Raw genomic sequence first — 18,190 nt, 5'->3', positions numbered from 1 at the left:
GGTTAAAGTGGTTCTGGTTTAAAAGAATGTCCAAAGTTTCTTCCTCATTTTAACTTCTTAGGAAGTTTTCCATTTTTCCTTGTATTAATTGATATAATGGTTTCTCCAAACATAAGATTTAAGTAGATGATTAAGTGGCACAAAAGTTATTTCAGGAAATTACCAGAATTACTTTCATAGTAAATTCAATAATGTGCTGTTTCTCACACACATAACAACGTGACATTTTTTTTACAAGTACGATATCATTCACACACACTGTAAAGAATACACAGCATTTTTGTCAAATCAACATTTATTTTTATATTACTTTCACTAAGTTAATATATTTCAAATAGTTTTTTTAAGTTATGAAATTAGAAAAATGAGGCACTCCTGATAAATGTTTAAAAGCCTGCCCTGATGAAAACTGTTTAGTTGAAACGCGTTGGCATGTAGCCATTTTTGATTAAAGGCTTTTAAACATTTTTCAGGAGTGCCTCATTTTTCTATTTTCTTAATGTTATTATAGGCCCTTTTTTGAAGAGCAACCTGGATTGTTTATACATTATTTATATTTTTTGACCCAGAGAAGCATTCCTTTTTCTTTTTTCTAAGTTTGTTAAGTTCTGTTAACTTTTTACAAGCCAGAACTTAAATTAAGAGCTTAAATTGACTTGCAAAACCAAGTTATTTTACTACATGCTACATTTTTTAACAGTACCATTTGGTACCAGTAAACTCTGTCAGAAAGCGTCATAAGGGTGGGGAACATTAGGGGGCAGCCCCCTCCCCCCTTTAATTGTATGGTGATGGCGATCTTATTATTTATGACAAAATATCTGCTAGGTGAATTTGGTTACTTCCTTATACCAGTAGTATTTTGCTTACAGGAACAAACATACTAATCTACAAGTACAATAAAGTTACACTGTTAACTTTAAATAACACATCTTTAGAATATAAAACAGAACATGTACATCAACACTAAAACATAATCATATGAAACAATTATACTTTAATAAATGATTAATAAAAATATCCACAAAACATCCATCAAATCCTTTAATAGATTCATCTCATTATTTATTTATACAACAGCAATAACAAGTCTCAAGCAGCATACCTTTCAATGTTTTTACTTTTAGACGTAGTTCTGTGTATTGAAATTAGATTATGTATTTTGATTAATTATGAATATGCAGTTTAGCTGTAGTATGATATATTTGAAACTAATAAATATTTGAAAATAATGCACACGCGAAAAGTTATTCCGCTTATAGGCCTACCACAATTACCACACCATAAGACATTGTTCAGATGTTTATTTTAAGACATTTGACAGGTTTTTCTTCCTTAAAATCCTATGTGAGTAAGACTATTATCTCATCTAAAGCCTGTATTTTAGTTATATTATTTTTTCTTCATTATTTTTCAGTATTTTTATTTCCAGTATTTGTAAAATTAGTTCTATTCAATTCAATTTTATTTATATAGCGCTTTTCACAAAAGTCAATTGTTTCAAAGCAGCTTTACATAAATAGAAGCAGTGAAAAGCACAGAAAAACGACAGATAGCACAACAAAATACATGATAGCATAAGCAGTTAAATTTGCTGCGGCTATGACTCAATATTATAAGCGAACGTATTACTAAAGTAACGTCTAGAAGAGGAAGCTAAGTAAAGCCCAAAAAGGCTGCCTCCCCGAGGTGAAAAACCCCCTAGGAGAAAAAAACCCCCCGGCCTTTTATCCGAGGAAAAATAAGTGCTAGGAGGGAAAAACCCTTGGGAGAACGGATAAGGAGATTTGGCGGAGATTAAGCGGGTTCTGCCGGTGATCGTTGGTCAGGCATAAGCTGGGATTCAGGTTGGTCAGGCATCAGCTGGGCATCAGGTTGAAGGACGGCCAGTAGATCAGAGGTGTGCCGACTTTCACATCTACCAGGACTGGGTCTGTTTGTCTCGTTGTCCTCGGGGTCGAGAGAAAAACAAAATCATATTAGCGTAGCGGCCGTTCATATGTATTGAAGTGTCACACAGTGATGTGGTTAAACTCAGCTTAGTTCCAGACAGACTAACTATTGCGGCATAATTATATTATCCACAGTTGAGGATTTAGCAAATTATAGTATATATGGTAAATAAGGGTCACCTTCCGATCTTTAAGAGAAAATGAAACCTGACGACCCGTTTGACTAAGGCCTAAAGCCCCACTGTCGTCGTTAATGCAGGTTCAGTGGCAAACGGGTCTATATTGTATACCATTAACAAGACCACGAGAAAACGCCAAACATCGCAACCCGACCTTACGTGCTAACCCGTTTGACTAAGGCCGGAAGCCCCACTGTCGTCGTTAATGCAGGTTCGGTGGCAAACGGTGGCAAACTATTTAATGCAATTCATTTTTAAGTGTTCATGCAGAAAAGGTTTTTATTTATTTATTTGGTTGGTCTGTGTTATGACCGTGAGTGCTTTGTTCCGTAAAAATAACTATTGCGAGTTAAGTACCTTTACTAGACAAGTTATGCGAATGCTTTGTTGAAGAGAAAAGTTTTAAGTCTAGATTTAAAATGATCGACTGTGTCTGATTCTCGGACATCGGTTGGTTAATCATTCCAGAGCTTAGGGGCTAAGTAGGAAAAGGATCTTCCACTTTTAGACACTTTTGATAGTCTAGGGATAATCAATAGACCAGAATTTTGCGACCGTTTTATGTTGTTGATTTATTGTATTAATTTTCTTTTTCTCTAAAGAATAATTTTGTTCATTATTTTATATAGATTGCTTTCGCTACCACACCTATATTTTTGTTTTATTTGTTTTGTTGAAATTAAATAAAATTAAATCTGTTATTTTAGTTAAACCTGCCATAATAATATGGAACTGTAATGCGGTCGACAGAGCTGGAATTACTTTATAGATGTGCATAAATATTAATGCACAGTGAACGTTTCTCAGCCAATGAAAATTAAGCATAAACAGCTCCAAGGTATAAAGTGTGTGTGGGGGGGGGAGGGTAACAATTAATCATGACACGTGCTAAAAATACATATCCTATATTGGTTCTGATTGGTAAAGGCGATATTATGCACAGCTCTTTCATGTACTCTTAAAAGTCATGCAGTGTGAAAGCCCCTGTCACTGATCCATCATGCAGTGTCAAAACAGCAGCGACTGAACGCTACCCCAGATAGTCATGCAATGTGAAAAGATCTGTGACCAAACTACTTTGAAAATCTTGCAGTCTGAACTCGGCTTAACACAGATTTAGACAGATTTGTAAACAATATTTAAGAGAAATAGGCATTTTGTGTACATAGAAGAAATATGAGTATGATAAACTCTAAAAAATATTTAACCCAGGGCTGGGTAACTATAGGACAGAACACATTTCTGGGTTAAAACGACCCAAATAATGGGTTGTTTTAACCCAGCTGCTGGGTTAATCAACCATGTTGAAACAACCCAGCAGTTGGGTTAAAACAACCCATTATTTTTTAGAGTGAATGAATATCTTTGAAAAATGGGTGCAAAATAAGTGTGTTGCATTTATAATTTAGTTTAATGTTTATCCACCACCAGCACATACAGATTGTCAGAAATTACCAACATTTTTTACTTTTCTTTACTGCCAGTAGACCTTCATATGCTGTCCATTTTTATATAACAAAGATGAAATGAGCAGTTTATAGATTATAAATAATATACATTTTCAACATAACCTTTCCTCTACATCCAAACAAACTTTTTATCGTCATTTCTGTTTAGTGTCTGATATCATTTAGTATATTATTTACATTACATGTACAGTATTAATTTGGCAGACACTTTTATTAAAAGCAACTTAAGCGAGCATTTAACAATTTAACCTAAGAGCCACCAGCAAGCAGAGAAACCAAAGCTATAAGTTCACAAGTGGAAATAATGAAGCAATGCATTTGCAGTCATGTCTATGTAATATACTCTATAATGCGAATATGATAAGTCAGCAAATTTCTTCAAATAACTATTAGAGAACTTCTTGGTATGACCAACAGCATCATTCTGCATATGATCAGTTTTTGTTCTTGATTTCATGGTAAAACAAAGAGGAACCGAAATAGATAAACAAAACATTTCAAAATAGTGAGTTTCTCAACAATTAATAAGAAATTATCAAATAAACTTTACAGAGCATTAAAGAGCAACTATGGTCCGATTCATGATTTTACATTTCCTTTGGTGTGTAAGTGTGTAAGATTAGTACATGTTAACGATAAGCATAAGGTACAAACTTCAAAGTAAACGATGATGTGAGTTATCGTCTCCAACGTAAATCTGTTTTCTTGGACTACAACAAACACACAGGTTGTATAGGCAACATTTTACTTCCTGGGATTGGTGATGTAGTAAAGACCGACATGATCATAATTCCTCCCGCTTTGGACTCACAGCCTGTAAGTTAACTCCTGTTAGCATTAGACAGTAAGCAAATCTTTCACACATGGTACGAGCGTCAAGTATCAGAGGTATTCAGGCCAATCACAAAGTACAAATTACCTGGCCAATCATGGACACAGAGCTTTTCAAATCGATGAGTTTTCTACAAAACCAATGCATATGTGGAAAGCGGTATATCTGGAGCTACAAAAATGTACTGAAAACAATTTGTGTTTTAACCATAAACCGCGAGAACACATTGCATTACACCAAATACACAAAATAAAGTTTTTAGCAATGAAATAGCTGCACTTTAATGCTTATAGCCAAGTGTCGTGGTCTACTACAGGATGTGTGTTAGTGTCACGCTTTGCCTCCTCTAGGCATGAAAATGACATGCATTTATGAGGATGATAAACAATAGGGGGCGGTGTGTCAGCAGCAATCGCTCTATGTTGTCAATGGTTCTGCCTTGTATGTTTAGATGAGCAGATTTAAAATTAAACATAAGCATTCACTTAAATCGGGTATTTTTCCATTTAAACTAGGGATGCATCGATATGGAAATTTTGGTTGATACCGATAATTGATAACTCTTTATATTTGGGGGCCGATAACCGATGTATATATAGGCCGATAAATATTCATATTAATTTCGCAATGAAAAACTCCCAGACCGCGGACATCTTGTCTTTGCGCTAGACTAGCATACTCTTCTTAAGCCCGCAACATGTGTCATCTTCGTACTATGTCACAGAAAGCACCAATCAAAACTCCACATGGCCAGCAATGAGCAAGTGAAGTGGTTCAACAAACCGAAATAATCCATCATTTATCGGCTTTCATTTATCGGCCTAATTTTGCTATCAGACCGATAACCGATAATATTAGAAATAAGCAGTTATCGGCCGATAACGATATGCCGACCGATATATCGTGCATCCCTAATTTAAACCTTATTTTACGCAATACATTCCATGCTAAATTAATAAAACTACTGGTTAAAAAACACTAGAACATCTGTTTAGCAACATAATATAATAAGCTGTCACTGCAGCTTTCTGTGATAAATTAATTTGCTAATTATCAAACAGCCATCCAACAATGTTACTGACCTTACTTAGTACTGACTTCTTTGTGGCCTCAATGGTAAGGTTATATTGCTTACGTTACAACAAGGACCTAACATAAACACAGGATTTACTCAATTTTCAAGTTACCCAGGGAAGTCCGGTGAATACAGTTTCTCTTGTTGGAGTTGTTGGCATTGAGGAAATGATTGCCCCCTATTGTTTATCATCCTCATAAATGCATGTCATTTTCATGCATAAAAAGCATGTCATTTTCACACCTAAGAGGATCTCGTGGCCTAATAGCCAGCTACAGCAATGATGATTTTGTATGTAAGAAACGCTCTCAACACCAAAAACACAAAAAGATGTACAGTACAACAATTGGGTTAAAATGAAATTCTGCACATATGTAAACATTGGCCATGAAGAAGTCTATGTTTTTTATTTAGTTTAGTAGTTAGCATTTAAGTCAAGCTGAAAACATTCATAAAAGCACTAAACAAAGTTCTTGTTTATACAGCCTAATATTGCTTATTAAAACGATTAATATAATGCTATAATAAACGTTGCATTAAATAAATTAATTATTCACCCTAAGTCGACAGTTAAGTATTAACAAATTGTGATCTAATAAATATGGGATAATATAACAATGTTATCACAACATACATGTATAGACAGAGTGTGTATCCCTGTGTAAAATGTCTAAAAGATTACCGTATACATACTGGGAACTATTTTCTCAGAAGGCGAAGCACTGCTACTTGGGCGGAGTGATTTACACAACTCTGAGCGAACTCTCTGCTCCTAACCAGGGGGCTTCTCCGGTGCTGCGAGCAAATCACTCCGCCCAGTAGCAGTGCTTTGCCTTCTGAGAATATAGTTCCCAGTATGTATACTGTTAAAAGATGGCTGTGCCTCATATGACCTTGTTATTTGTACACGATGTGACTATACAAATCACAACACATAGGAAAATGTTGCATTATGTTGACACTTATTGGGAGCAGTATGCTAGCTGGAGCTATTCACTTCCAGTCTTTGTGCTAAGCTAAGCTAGTGGGGCTGCGTCAGACAGAGTAACAGCATGCACGGAGATGAGAAAGGTATGTATGGACTTATCTAACTCTGGGGGATATGGTGAATAAGCTAAATTCCCAAAATGTGGGCGTGTTCATTTAAGAACCCATGTAAAAATAAAGTATATTTGAATGTACTACATTTAAATGAGTTTTTTTGTAAAAGTTCTGCATTACAAATATACTAATGGACCCTATAGTTCTTCTTGAGTAGTACTTCAATGCACCTGAAAAAGTATACAATACCAGTAATACTTATATAGAATCAAGTAGGCTAGACATTATTAAGTTTATCTTAGGAAGTACTAAAGACTAATTTTTGGAATATTAACTATACAACATTAGTGCACAAAATAGTACATTTACAAAGTGTACTTAAAGTGTATATTTTTGTGCACTTTTTTGCCTGGGATAGCATTTGTTAACTCTTAACAACCCAGGACCTCACAAATTTCCAAACCCTGGTCACAACCATGCCTACAGCAACATTAAAGGGACACTCCACTTCTTTTTGAAAATATACCCCTAGAGTTAAACATTTGATTTTTTGATTTTCTGGGTTGGGAGGTCCATCACGCTAAAATATAACCAAACAGTTTCGATATTTGTCCTATTTAAAACTTCTGCAGTTACATCCTGTACTAAAACAGAGAGAAAATTAAAAGTTGCAATTTTCTAGGCAGATATGGCTAGGAACTATACTCTCATTCTGGCTTAATAATCAGCCGATGTAACATGGCTGCAGGAGGCACAATGATTTTATGCAGCAGCCGAAAATATTCCCTTTAGTAACCTTCAATAGCAGGGAGCTATTTTTGAGCCCTGCGTGTTCCAGGTCGGCAAGCTCCACGGGAAAGTTTCTGGTCGGCAAGGCCTGCAAGAGTGAAAAATGAAAAAAAAAAAAAGTACAAAAACCTGATTGCATTAAATTATAATAAAATATTTTATAATAGGGATTGTGAAAGAGTTCAGAATCAACCAGTCACTGTCAGACTTAAGCTAAATATCAATTAGTAAATACCTGTCATCAAGTGTGACTGGTCCTAAAGGTTTTTTTTCTAAAATCAGTTTGGTAATATCCAAGTGAAAAAGTCATGGGCTGCAGAGGGCTTACTCAGCAAGTATGGAATCACATTGTTGAAAAATATCAGTCATCAGAGGATTACAAAATATTTCCAAGACATTGAATATACCATGAAATACTGTTAAGACAATAATCAACAAGTGAAGATAATGGCACAGCACTGACATTACTAAAATTGATGAGTAGACCAGGACAAAACTGGTAAGGAAGCCTGCCAAGAGGCCTACAGCAACAGAATTGCAACAATATCTGGCAAGGACTGGTTGCCCCCTAAATGTGACAAAAATATCCCCAAATATCACAATTCTTCTTGTTTGGGCTATAAGCCTTTTATAACACAAAAACCCATCCAAGCTAATATTGAATGGATGCATACTCTGGCCTACACTATCTGTTGCAAATCAGCTGTTCCAAAAGATAGTTTACAAGAGAAACTACTACACCAGACTATGTGCAAGGTGAGAGAATAGTTGTATAATTTGAATGTGTGAACAGACTAAATAAAAAGTGTACTCACAATATATAATTAGTTGTCTATTCCTCTGGTCTGTGAGCCAATAGGCCTATTTTCTGAAAAATCTGCCCCTATTTGTGGCTTTAATTTCATAATGATCCTTACTCTAAGAAGTCAAGTATCAGAAATTAAGTGACAATGTGAAAATACTACTAGCCCATTTTGTGGTGATCTACTTGCAAGACTATTCCCATGCTGTTTATAACAAAGGGCATTTATCTATTGCTGGGACCCTTTAAAAAAATTGGGGGCAAAATTTCGAGTATAACCACCTTTCCAGGCACCACTACACCACTGAGGAGGCACGTGCCCCATGGGATCCAAGTTGAGCCAAGTGGATTTTGCATGAAACTCAATTAAGCATCTTTTTATCTGTTATCATGAGCAAAATATGATCAGTTCTTCACTTTTATTGCAGTTTTAATCACATACTTTTTTCTGCCTGCAATAAATTATTTATTAATTATAAAAACTCAGATGCAACAGCACTGGCGCCATCATTGTGCACAGTCGCAGATTAACTGATGATAGTTCAAAGTCCATTTCTTATGTTTATATCTGGATTCACCACTAGAGGGGGCATTAAATCAATAGTTTCAACATATCAAATATGTTGGTAACATTGTTTTTATCAAAAAGTTACTGCGTTAGCTAAAATTAACTAACAATGATTAATACTTCTACAGCATTTATTCATCTTAGTTCATGTTAATTTCTGCATTTCCTAATACATTTAAAAAATCAACATTATAGTTTGCACCATGCACTAACATGAATAACTGTATTTACAGAATGAATACATGTTGAAAAACTATATTGTTCACTGTTTGTTCATGTTAGTTAATGCATTTACCAATGTTTATCAAACAACCTTATTGTAAAGTGTTACCAATATGTTTATAGGCTAGTCTTTAAAAATTACATGCTTTCAATGTAATTATATAAATACTAAAACAAAAAAATACAGCTTTACATTCAGATCTGCTTACGTTGCATCAGAGGTTTCTTTTTATTCACAGTTTTTGCAGTGTTGATCATTACAGCTAATTACATGATTGTAGAGCACCCTAGTTTTTATGTGTGAAATAGCAATACATTTTTCATAAACACTGATCTTTTTATCTGTGTAGTCTATAAGAATATGGCATATAAAAGGTTTTGATGTTTAATTGACATTAATAATATTGATTACAGTATAAAGGGTACAGTAGCTGTGTACACTGTGCCCCCTGTAAAACATTTGGTGCAAGCCCCCCCACTCATAATTATTGTGGATATTGCACATTACATTTATACTAATGGCTGTGTGTGTGTTTGTTACAAGGTGACGATCTTTTCAGGGGCGGAACCAAATTTAGGGAAGTTTGGTTCCGCCCGGAAGGTTTCCCACCGGGCCGGAAAAGAGGAACACCGGACTTCCGGTAGCGCCGTAAGAGGGAAAAATCAACAAATCAAGCGCAGCTGTGTCTAGTTAAGAGAAGCGATTGATGATTGGAGGATACGCTAAACAAGGGCAGTATTTAAGAACAGCTAAAATGACAGTTTGAGTAGTTGTGTGCAGTGTGAAGCGCTGCGTTTGTACCCTCTAGTACGTTGGCCGTGGGCTGTTGATCTCTCTCGCTGGAGTTTATATGATTGCGTGGACTTTGGACACCTTAAGGATTGAAGCAAGATTGGAAACATTGGAAACTGAGACGTAACAACGAAGAGGAAGTAGAGAAAGCGCGAGTGTATTTCTGCATGGAGGACATTGCGATGTATGATATTGCTGTGTAACTCTGCTAGGAGGACAGACGTCCTGTGTGTGTGACTGAAGCGATCGCCGGGGGAATTACAACAAAGGACAGTTGGAACTAAAGTTGATAGTATCCGTGAGTATAACACACTGAACCGAATACACATTTGTGTGGATAATTTGTTGTGAAGCGATTAATCTCTGAGTGAAGGAGGAAGGCCCTACCCCTAAATTAGCGTGGTGGGAGAGCCTAAAGAACATTTGGCTGGGGCTAGCCACGGCGACATATCTGCTGACTGGGCTGCGAATACCATCGCCGAACAGCCCCCGACGAAGTGGAGAAAGGCGGGCATCTTGAGTGTACACTGGATCGTGGTGGGTGAGTCTTTGTGCTGTGGAACTTTCACTTTTGACGTGGTGCTGTGCATTGCTGTGTATTGCTGTGTGTCTTGTCAGACCAAACCCCCGCCTTTGTACGCCTCGTCAAGGGAAGATGAAGAGGCTGTCGGTCTCAGTGTGGCCATTAATTATATGTTGTGAGCATGTCCCAGGTAGAGAGTAACAGTGTGGAGTCCAGAACGAGTCCGGTTCCTGACATTGGAGTGGGTCTAGGAGTCGCGGTGAAGTGCTGGAGTAGTATGGTTGTGTGAGTACGATTACGAGTCACTATTGTGGATATTGTCATCTGTGTGCTACTTATCGTTGCAGAAGAGAGAGAGGAGTGGAAAATCCCGTCTGTCCTGAGGTCTCGTCGAAAGGGCGCCCCTGTCCTGTATTCGAACGCCTAAGGAGGGTGAAGGAAGGGCAGCGCTCGGCCCGGTGAGACAGTACGACGTTTCCCCCTCCCCGCAACCGCCGAGCTTGTCGAGAGGGTTTGTCCCCGACGCCACGTGAAAACCGCTTACTCCAGCTGACGCATCGAAGACTTCAGTGTCGTAAGTCCGCCACCCTGTGTAACCAAAATTAATATATTCCGGGATCTGTTTGTTAGGAACAAGGAATGTGCTGTGTAAAGTTGGAACGAGTAGAACGCCACGGAAAGGAACTGTGTGAAACCCGTACTTACTGTACGCTGTGTCCAGCAGAGAGGTGAGAGCAAACCAAGCCAAGTAACTGTGCCTCTTGTGTCCCAGCTGTTGCCTGTGGAGAGAGAGAGAGAAAGCGAGTGAGCGACACGAAAAGGAACTGTGTGAAACCCGTACTTACTGTCCGCTGTGCCCAGCAGAGAGGTGAGAGCAAACCAAGTCCAAGTAACTGTGCCTCTTGTTTCCCAGCTGTTGCCTGTGGAAAGAGAGAGAGAAAGCGAGTGAGCGACACGAAAAGGAACTGTGTGAAACCCGTACTTACTGTACGCTGTGCCCAGCAGAGAGGTGAGAGCAAACCAAGTCCAAGTAACTGTGCCTCTTGTGTCCCAGCTGTTGCCTGTGGAAAGAGAGAGAGGAAGGGAGTGAGCGACACGAGAAGGAACTGTGTGTAACCCGTACTTACTGTACGCTGTGTCCAGCAGAGAGGTGAGAGCAAACCAAGTCCAAGTAACTGTGCCACTTGTGTCCCAGCTGTTGCCTGTGGAAAGAGAGAGAGGAAGGGAGTGAGCGACACGAGAAGGAACTGTGTGTAACCCGTAATTACTGTACGCTGTGTCCAGCAGAGAGGTGAGAGCAAACCAAGTCCAAGTAATTGTGCCTCTTGTATACCAGCCGCCGCCTGTGGAGAGGGAAAGAAAGGAGAAAAGGAAGAGGAAAGGAATCTATACTTACCCGACCGTGCTCCGAGTGAAGGCGAGAAGAGGTCCTTCGCTGCTGGTAGGGCTGACCCCCTGGTGTCCTGCAGCAGCCTGTAAGGAAAAGAGACCCCGTGAGACAAAGGAACATTTGTGTAACCCTCAGAGCACGTACAGAGGAAGAACTCCGCACGGAGAGCAAGGTACGCAGAAGAATATAACTAGCTAAACATTCATCTTGGTTTCATTTCTGCCTCCAGGAGGAAAAGGAGGGCGCCACGGGTAGACCAGACCAGGCAGGAGCCTGAGTCCTACATCCCTGGCCCACGGTGTCTGGCCCCTGTTGCCCCCCCCCACTTTTCCTCGAGACTCTTCCTGGCCGTAGCCTACCTGGAGGGCAGAGCCGAGAGTACTAGTTTTAATTTCCCCTTCCCGAATTCCCAAGTTCATTTTAATTATTTAAATTCAATAAAAACTTGTTTTATACTTACCTGTACCCGTTGTTGTCTGGTCATTGGGTTGGCTTTGGGGACCTCCTCGAGGTGGAAGTTGGAAAGGGGCGTGGCTTAGGCACATAGCAGCCAGCCCCCGGGCGTGACATGTTAATGTGTTATTCATATTGATTCTTCAGTGTTGACAGCTGATTCTTTACTATCAAAAACTGTAAGGGGCTCAGGAAGATTATTATAGAATCTGCTATCAAATCATCCAATCACATTCCTGGGATTTCTCCTAAAGAACAGAAACCCAGCAAGACCTGCAACAGCGATTATGACCAACACAACCCCTACAGCGATGCCAGCCGATCCATGAGAACGCTCATCTACCTGCCGATCTGCAATACCACATTAAACACATATTACTGATTAAAAACAGATAAAAAACTAAGAAATTGACCATAAATAACTATATATATTTTAACTATACATATATTTAGCTGTCATGACAAACTAGGAAGGGAAGGGTAACATCACGTCATGACCGACGAATTTGGAACAATTCACGAAGACCAATCTACTTCGAGAAACTTCTAAACGGCCAATGAACTTGGCATGCAGGTATTTGCATCTGCCGGCGCCGCATAGCATTTAACGAGAGGCAGGTGCGATACCAAATCACTATTTTCGCTGAGAAAGCCGAGCATCAGTGCCCGGCCAGTAGGGACTTTAAGCAACAGCCTCTGGTAGAACAGCATTCTGGCGTTGTATTGCGCATGCGCGAATGTAACTGCTACTTTGCAACGTTCTATTTTAACGGTCTACTACGGGAGAACAGCTGATATGCCGTAGTCGCTACAACGTGAGATTATGTAAATAAATGTTATGATTCATGGCATATGACATTGTAATTACATCAGTTTATGATTGTACCACAAGTCTTTTATGTGTTCAAATGTTTTAAATGTAAGCTACTTTTAAAGATTTTTAAGTATTCAACATTTTCAGTATTGCTTAAATCTAGGTTTTTAGACTTATTTACATCATACAATAGTAAATACTCTTCTTCTGACAAAAGGTTGCCCATATATAATCTCTGAACAATACATGGTATGACAGAGACAGAGAGTGGGCTCTGCTAAAGGAACCCAACGGACTATACACACATAGGAACCCTGCGTAGGGGACACAATGTGGGCGCCTAGCCAAACACAGGTTTAAAGGGAATACATCTAGTGAGAGGATGACAACCGATGCTCCGCAACATCTGCCATCAAGGCGATGGAGGAGTGTAAAAAACTTTTTTGTGATGTTTTGACTCTTTCGGCTTCCATAATGTTGCAATCGTGTAGCAACAAAATGGAGCTGCAAGCCAACACACGAGCTGACCTGCGTTTTTCTCACTGGTTTGAGAGAACCCGAGAGGAAACTGGTTGAATATGAACACTGTAAAATCTAGTAAACCGTGTTAGGTGTCGCCCAGTCAGCAGCTCTACAGATGTCTGTCAGCAGGGAACCACAAGCCAATGCCCAAGATGACGCCAGACTTCGAGTAGAGTGACTCGTCACCAAACAGGTTCCATTTCAGCGTCTTGTAGATGGCGCTCCCACTGCAGAGATAGTGTTAGATACCGCTTAGGGTAAATTGCGGAACCTCAGCGTCCCATCCAGAGACCACACATGGATCGGCCACAACTTGCGCCTTTTCTTGGGTACAATGAAGTAAGGGCTGTAAAACCCTGACTTCATCTCGGCTGGACTGACCAACTCGATCAGTGAAACAAATGCCTGAGAATTTGGGGGGACGCTGGAAAAATTTAAACGCGTAGCCGAGACGGATCATGCGTAAAAGCCAACGCGACAGGCTGGGAAACTGTTTCCATGCCCCCAGAAACTGTGCGAGAGGGACTAAGGGCACGACCGGTGTACCTGCGGATTGCTGGTGTGTGGGTTTCGGCCACACCGACAGCAGTATTGTGTAATGCCTACCCGCAGGAGGGAGCAGATCCAAGTCGGTGTCCGAAATCGGCCCCCCTTCCCCGATGCTGCGACAGATACAAATCCAAGATGGTCATGTTCACGCACACAGAACATGAGCCCTCAACGAACGCTGCATCAGCGTGCTGTATACCCAGACATGAGACACAATCGTGGCCATCCTGGGAACCCATGAACAAGCCACATCCGGAACTAGAATACAGAAGATATGTCATCTTTAACAAGACGCACGTTTTTTGCCATTTTAGTAGTTTCTCGAAATAGATTGGTCTCTTTGAAGCAGTTCCCAATTTGTCGGGAAAGGGAACTAAGCGCTGTTTTCTCATGAACACTTTACACAGGTCATAACACAGTAAAATCTAGGGCCACATTTACACAACAAGATTTTCTATGAAAAACAGGAAACTTTTTTCAAGCATAATAAAGCATTTGTAGTTGTTATCACTGATCTGTGTGATGGCATATCTATTTGATAACATTGTCATGTGTACATGAAACTCAAAAGAAACACATTTTACTACATCATTGTTGTGTAAACGTGACCGAGATCAAGTTCATCATACCTGAGACTGATAACTTCGCTGTTGTTGGTGTAACTGGAAAATCAAAAACAGTACAAATAAATTTAGTGTTGAAGATGTTAGAAGATGATAAACATGTGTTAACAGTATAGATGTGTTGTTTCAGCACTGTTAACTCATGAACACTTTTCACAGATTATAATTAAACCCTGCAGATGTAGTTCATCATACCTGAGACTGATGGCTTCTCTGTTGGTGGTATAACTGTTAACAAAGACACATGTAGATATTCACATACAGTAAGGTGATGTGATATTAATGCAGATTATTTGTAAGTTTATTTGTCAGACCTTTAGCAGTCTTGCAGATATAACCTCTGCGATCATTACAGCTGCTGGTGCTCCACATCCCAGTGTCTGACTGAACTTCAACACATTTTTCAGCATCACCCCGCATCTCCGGTTTCCAGTTTGTGTAATCCACAACCGTATTATCAATCCACATCCAATCACCTGTCACACAAACATCAGTTCAATGTTTCTGTGATTTTAAATGTGTTGTATTGATTTAGATGAAGGCTCGTTCTGACCCTTATGACTGCGGTGAAGTCCAATCCAGACTGACTTGACTTCATCCTGCAGGATCTCCAGGTTTCGTCGGATAAACTGTGATTCTATTGGATCCTCAATACTCACTAAAGATGCACACCTGAAATGACAGATAACTCACTGTATCTGCTTTTAAAAACAATCATTCAGCCGTTAAACTAAAGCTCTGAATGCTGCCAAAGATGAGAAACAACAAAAACAACAACACAGTAACATTAAAACATTTGTCCATTTACTGGACCATACATTCAGATGTTAGGAGTAACGCTTTATCTCAAAATGAGTGAATTCAGTTTGTGTGTGTCTGATTTAAATGTATGTCAATTATTTTAATATTTGGAAAACGTGATATTTTTAAGGATCCCAAAGAATACAATAATCTGTTAAATTCTCTGATATCTACACAGAAGGTTTGTGGCTTTATGTAGTGCAAAAATGATCCAGAGTCAGTTTTACATGTCCATTAACAACTCTAGGATTTGCCTTTAGATTGAAATGATCTACTATAACCTTATTTGTAAGGGTCATGAATAATAATGTTGAACTCTGCTCTGATTGGCTGTTTCACAGAGCAGATACAGATTTTGAGGATTAATCAATTGTTTGGATGTTTCTGAGTGGTACCTGCAAAACGTAACTGTAACGTCAATAGTAGAACTTCAGCCTAATCGCTTGCATATAGCATTAACTAGCATATAGCGTTAACCCAGCAGTCACAACCTTGTTTTTATCATTGTAACAACTTAGTTTTTAATTCAATGTGCAATTTAATGTTGGGGGCGTACATCTCGACTGTAGCGTCACAGTAGGTGTTATGTTAAGAGTGGTCTGTTTTCCAGCAGCCTTTTGTATGCACGAAGTTTACATAAGGAGGAAACAATCATGTTGAGGGTCACTATACATCATTACCATGTACAGACCTCTTATTAATGATCTATGTCTATATAAATACAGTTTTATATTCTAAAACACCTTTAATAATCTAATTGGGAGGAGGATGAAGCGTCTCACCCATTCTCATACATTCTACTGTGGCATGAGCCCAGTTGTCTCTCGTGGAGGTCATGAACGTATAGCAGTGTCCTCTAAATGGGATCCAACTTTTCCTCTGATTGGATTCGGGGCAGTTACCCGGCAGCTGAGGAGGATCTGTAGGGGCAAAAACTGTGGACCGTGTGAGGGGTTAGTATATCAGATCTCTCTTACACTGAAACTGTCAATTAAAACCATATGATAAACTTTAAATATATTAGTAAACAACAGACATATGCTGCTTCAAATTTAAATATTTCTATATGAGCTTATGGGAAGCTCAAGGGTTCGGATAAAATACTTGTGGAGATAGTGTTTAGGGTTTCCGGTTAGAGAAACGAAAGGCAAGAGAGGTGTCCTAATTGAAGAGCTTTAATTTGATGAATACTGAACATTTGCTGGTACTTATTTGTGTGTTTTTTTATCAATCACTCACAAGAACAGGCATGCAGCAGTCCAGATTTTGCACGGAGAACAGCTCTGTCTCTCCACCAAACTGCACTGAGAACAAGTCCAGGCATGTATGGACTTGCCTGATAGTATAAAACCTTAAATCCTAGTTCACCTCAAGATGGCGTTGTTAGGCTTTTGTACAATTTCTAATTTAAATAAACCTTCAGATTCGAATTTTGAGCCTGAATTTATATGTTTAAATGTTTGAAACTTCTTCTGTAAACAAAAATATAGTTTATGCCATTATAGTATCTGTGACTTTAAAATCTTTCAATTGACCAAAAAAACTTTGTGCAAATTTGTGCTATTGATGTTTATCTTTTAAAGGACCGGATTATTATAAATGATTATTTGTAAAATACCTGCTGATCGTTTACAGAGGGAATAATATGTGTTGTTACAAGCTGCAGTTTTCCAGTCTCCATCCGTGTCAATATAAACACAAGCTAAATTTTTTTTGGGTTCTCCTGTAGCCCATTTACTGTAGCTCAGAAACCAGTTATCCACCCAGCGATAGCGTCCACCTGTCTGAAGAAACCACATTACCACACTCATATGTTAGTAAAATCATTTCTGCAGTGTGTATACAGTATATGATATTACATGAATGTGTTTATTGTGAAGAGAGATGAATTTATTACCAGGTTACTGTTGAGTCCGATCCACAAAGGTTCTTTGAGTTTGTCGACTTGTAGGCTGGTGTACGCCTGACTGATGGAGTTCAGTATACTCGCAAGATCAGCATCATCAGCTTTACACTGTCTTCTCGCTTCATCCCAGCTCATCTTCTCCAGCTGGACCTTATATGAATCATTGCCCAGACTGGAATATTTCTGTGGTACTGCTGTGGTTACGGGAGCGGACAGCTGAGAGTCTAACACACAAACAAAATACTTACAGATTATCTACAGAAAGAGATCAACAAGTGACCCATAAACTCATGGGTTTTCTTCAAACAGTGTGATTGGATTGAGTTAGAGTTATGACATTTATACATTGAGGTCTTTTCTTCATCTAACCTGTGTTCCTCTTGCAGATGAAACCTCTCTCATCTTTACAGTCGCCAACTTTCCACTTACCAGTGAACCTCTCTGGGTGTTTAACCATCACAACACAGTCATAGTCCTACATGGAAAAGAGTTCAGACTATTTGTGTCTAAAGTCAAGAATTTAGCAACACATATAACTAATGATAAATACATTTTTAAAAAAATCACAGTGGGAAAATATCTTTATGGAGCATAATCTTACATTTTTTGGCTTAAAATAATCAATCAATACTTTTGGCTATTGCTACAAATATTGTGGTCCATTTGTGAAACGCATAATAAATTCCACATAAATTCCAAACGATGCCAGTAAGAGTTAAACATCTACATATGCCCCTCGCCTAAGGACATAGAGATATCTTTATAGAAATTGTTACATTTTGAAATAAAGTCTCATAATCTTATATTAGATATTCCGGTGTTGGTCATATAATTAGAATATCATCAAAATGTTGATTTATTTCACTAATTCCATTCATAAAGTGAAA

The 18,190-nt window shown here is 38.8% G+C and overlaps 1 protein-coding gene across 2 annotated transcripts; it reads right to left on the bottom strand.

Annotated features, from left to right (window-relative positions):
• Positions 1 to 9,129: 9,129 nt before the first annotated feature.
• LOC135743928 (macrophage mannose receptor 1-like) lies at positions 9,130 to 17,799 on the bottom strand. Of its 2 annotated transcripts, XM_065261839.1 has the most exons (6): positions 16,180 to 16,326; positions 15,150 to 15,268; positions 14,911 to 15,072; positions 14,792 to 14,824; positions 14,603 to 14,635; positions 9,130 to 12,439 (listed from the first exon to the last, which is right to left on the bottom strand). In XM_065261839.1, the coding sequence occupies exons 1-6, from the start codon at positions 16,191 to 16,193 to the stop codon at positions 12,309 to 12,311; spliced, it is 492 nt and encodes a 163-aa protein (XP_065117911.1). In that variant the 5' UTR covers positions 16,194 to 16,326; the 3' UTR covers positions 9,130 to 12,308. The 2 variants fall into 2 exon arrangements, with proteins under 2 accessions (XP_065117911.1, XP_065117910.2); XM_065261838.2 differs by lacking the exons at positions 9,130 to 12,439; positions 14,603 to 14,635; positions 14,792 to 14,824; positions 14,911 to 15,072 and adding exons at positions 17,016 to 17,181; positions 17,295 to 17,527; positions 17,673 to 17,799 and having other exon boundaries at positions 15,149 to 15,268; positions 16,180 to 16,332.
• Positions 17,800 to 18,190: the final 391 nt, after the last annotated feature.

This window comes from Paramisgurnus dabryanus, chromosome 2 (genome assembly GCF_030506205.2).
Source record: "Paramisgurnus dabryanus chromosome 2, PD_genome_1.1, whole genome shotgun sequence".
Classification (NCBI taxonomy): Eukaryota; Metazoa; Chordata; class Actinopteri; order Cypriniformes; family Cobitidae; genus Paramisgurnus; species Paramisgurnus dabryanus.
This window is presented reverse-complemented; position numbering and strand designations above follow the sequence as displayed.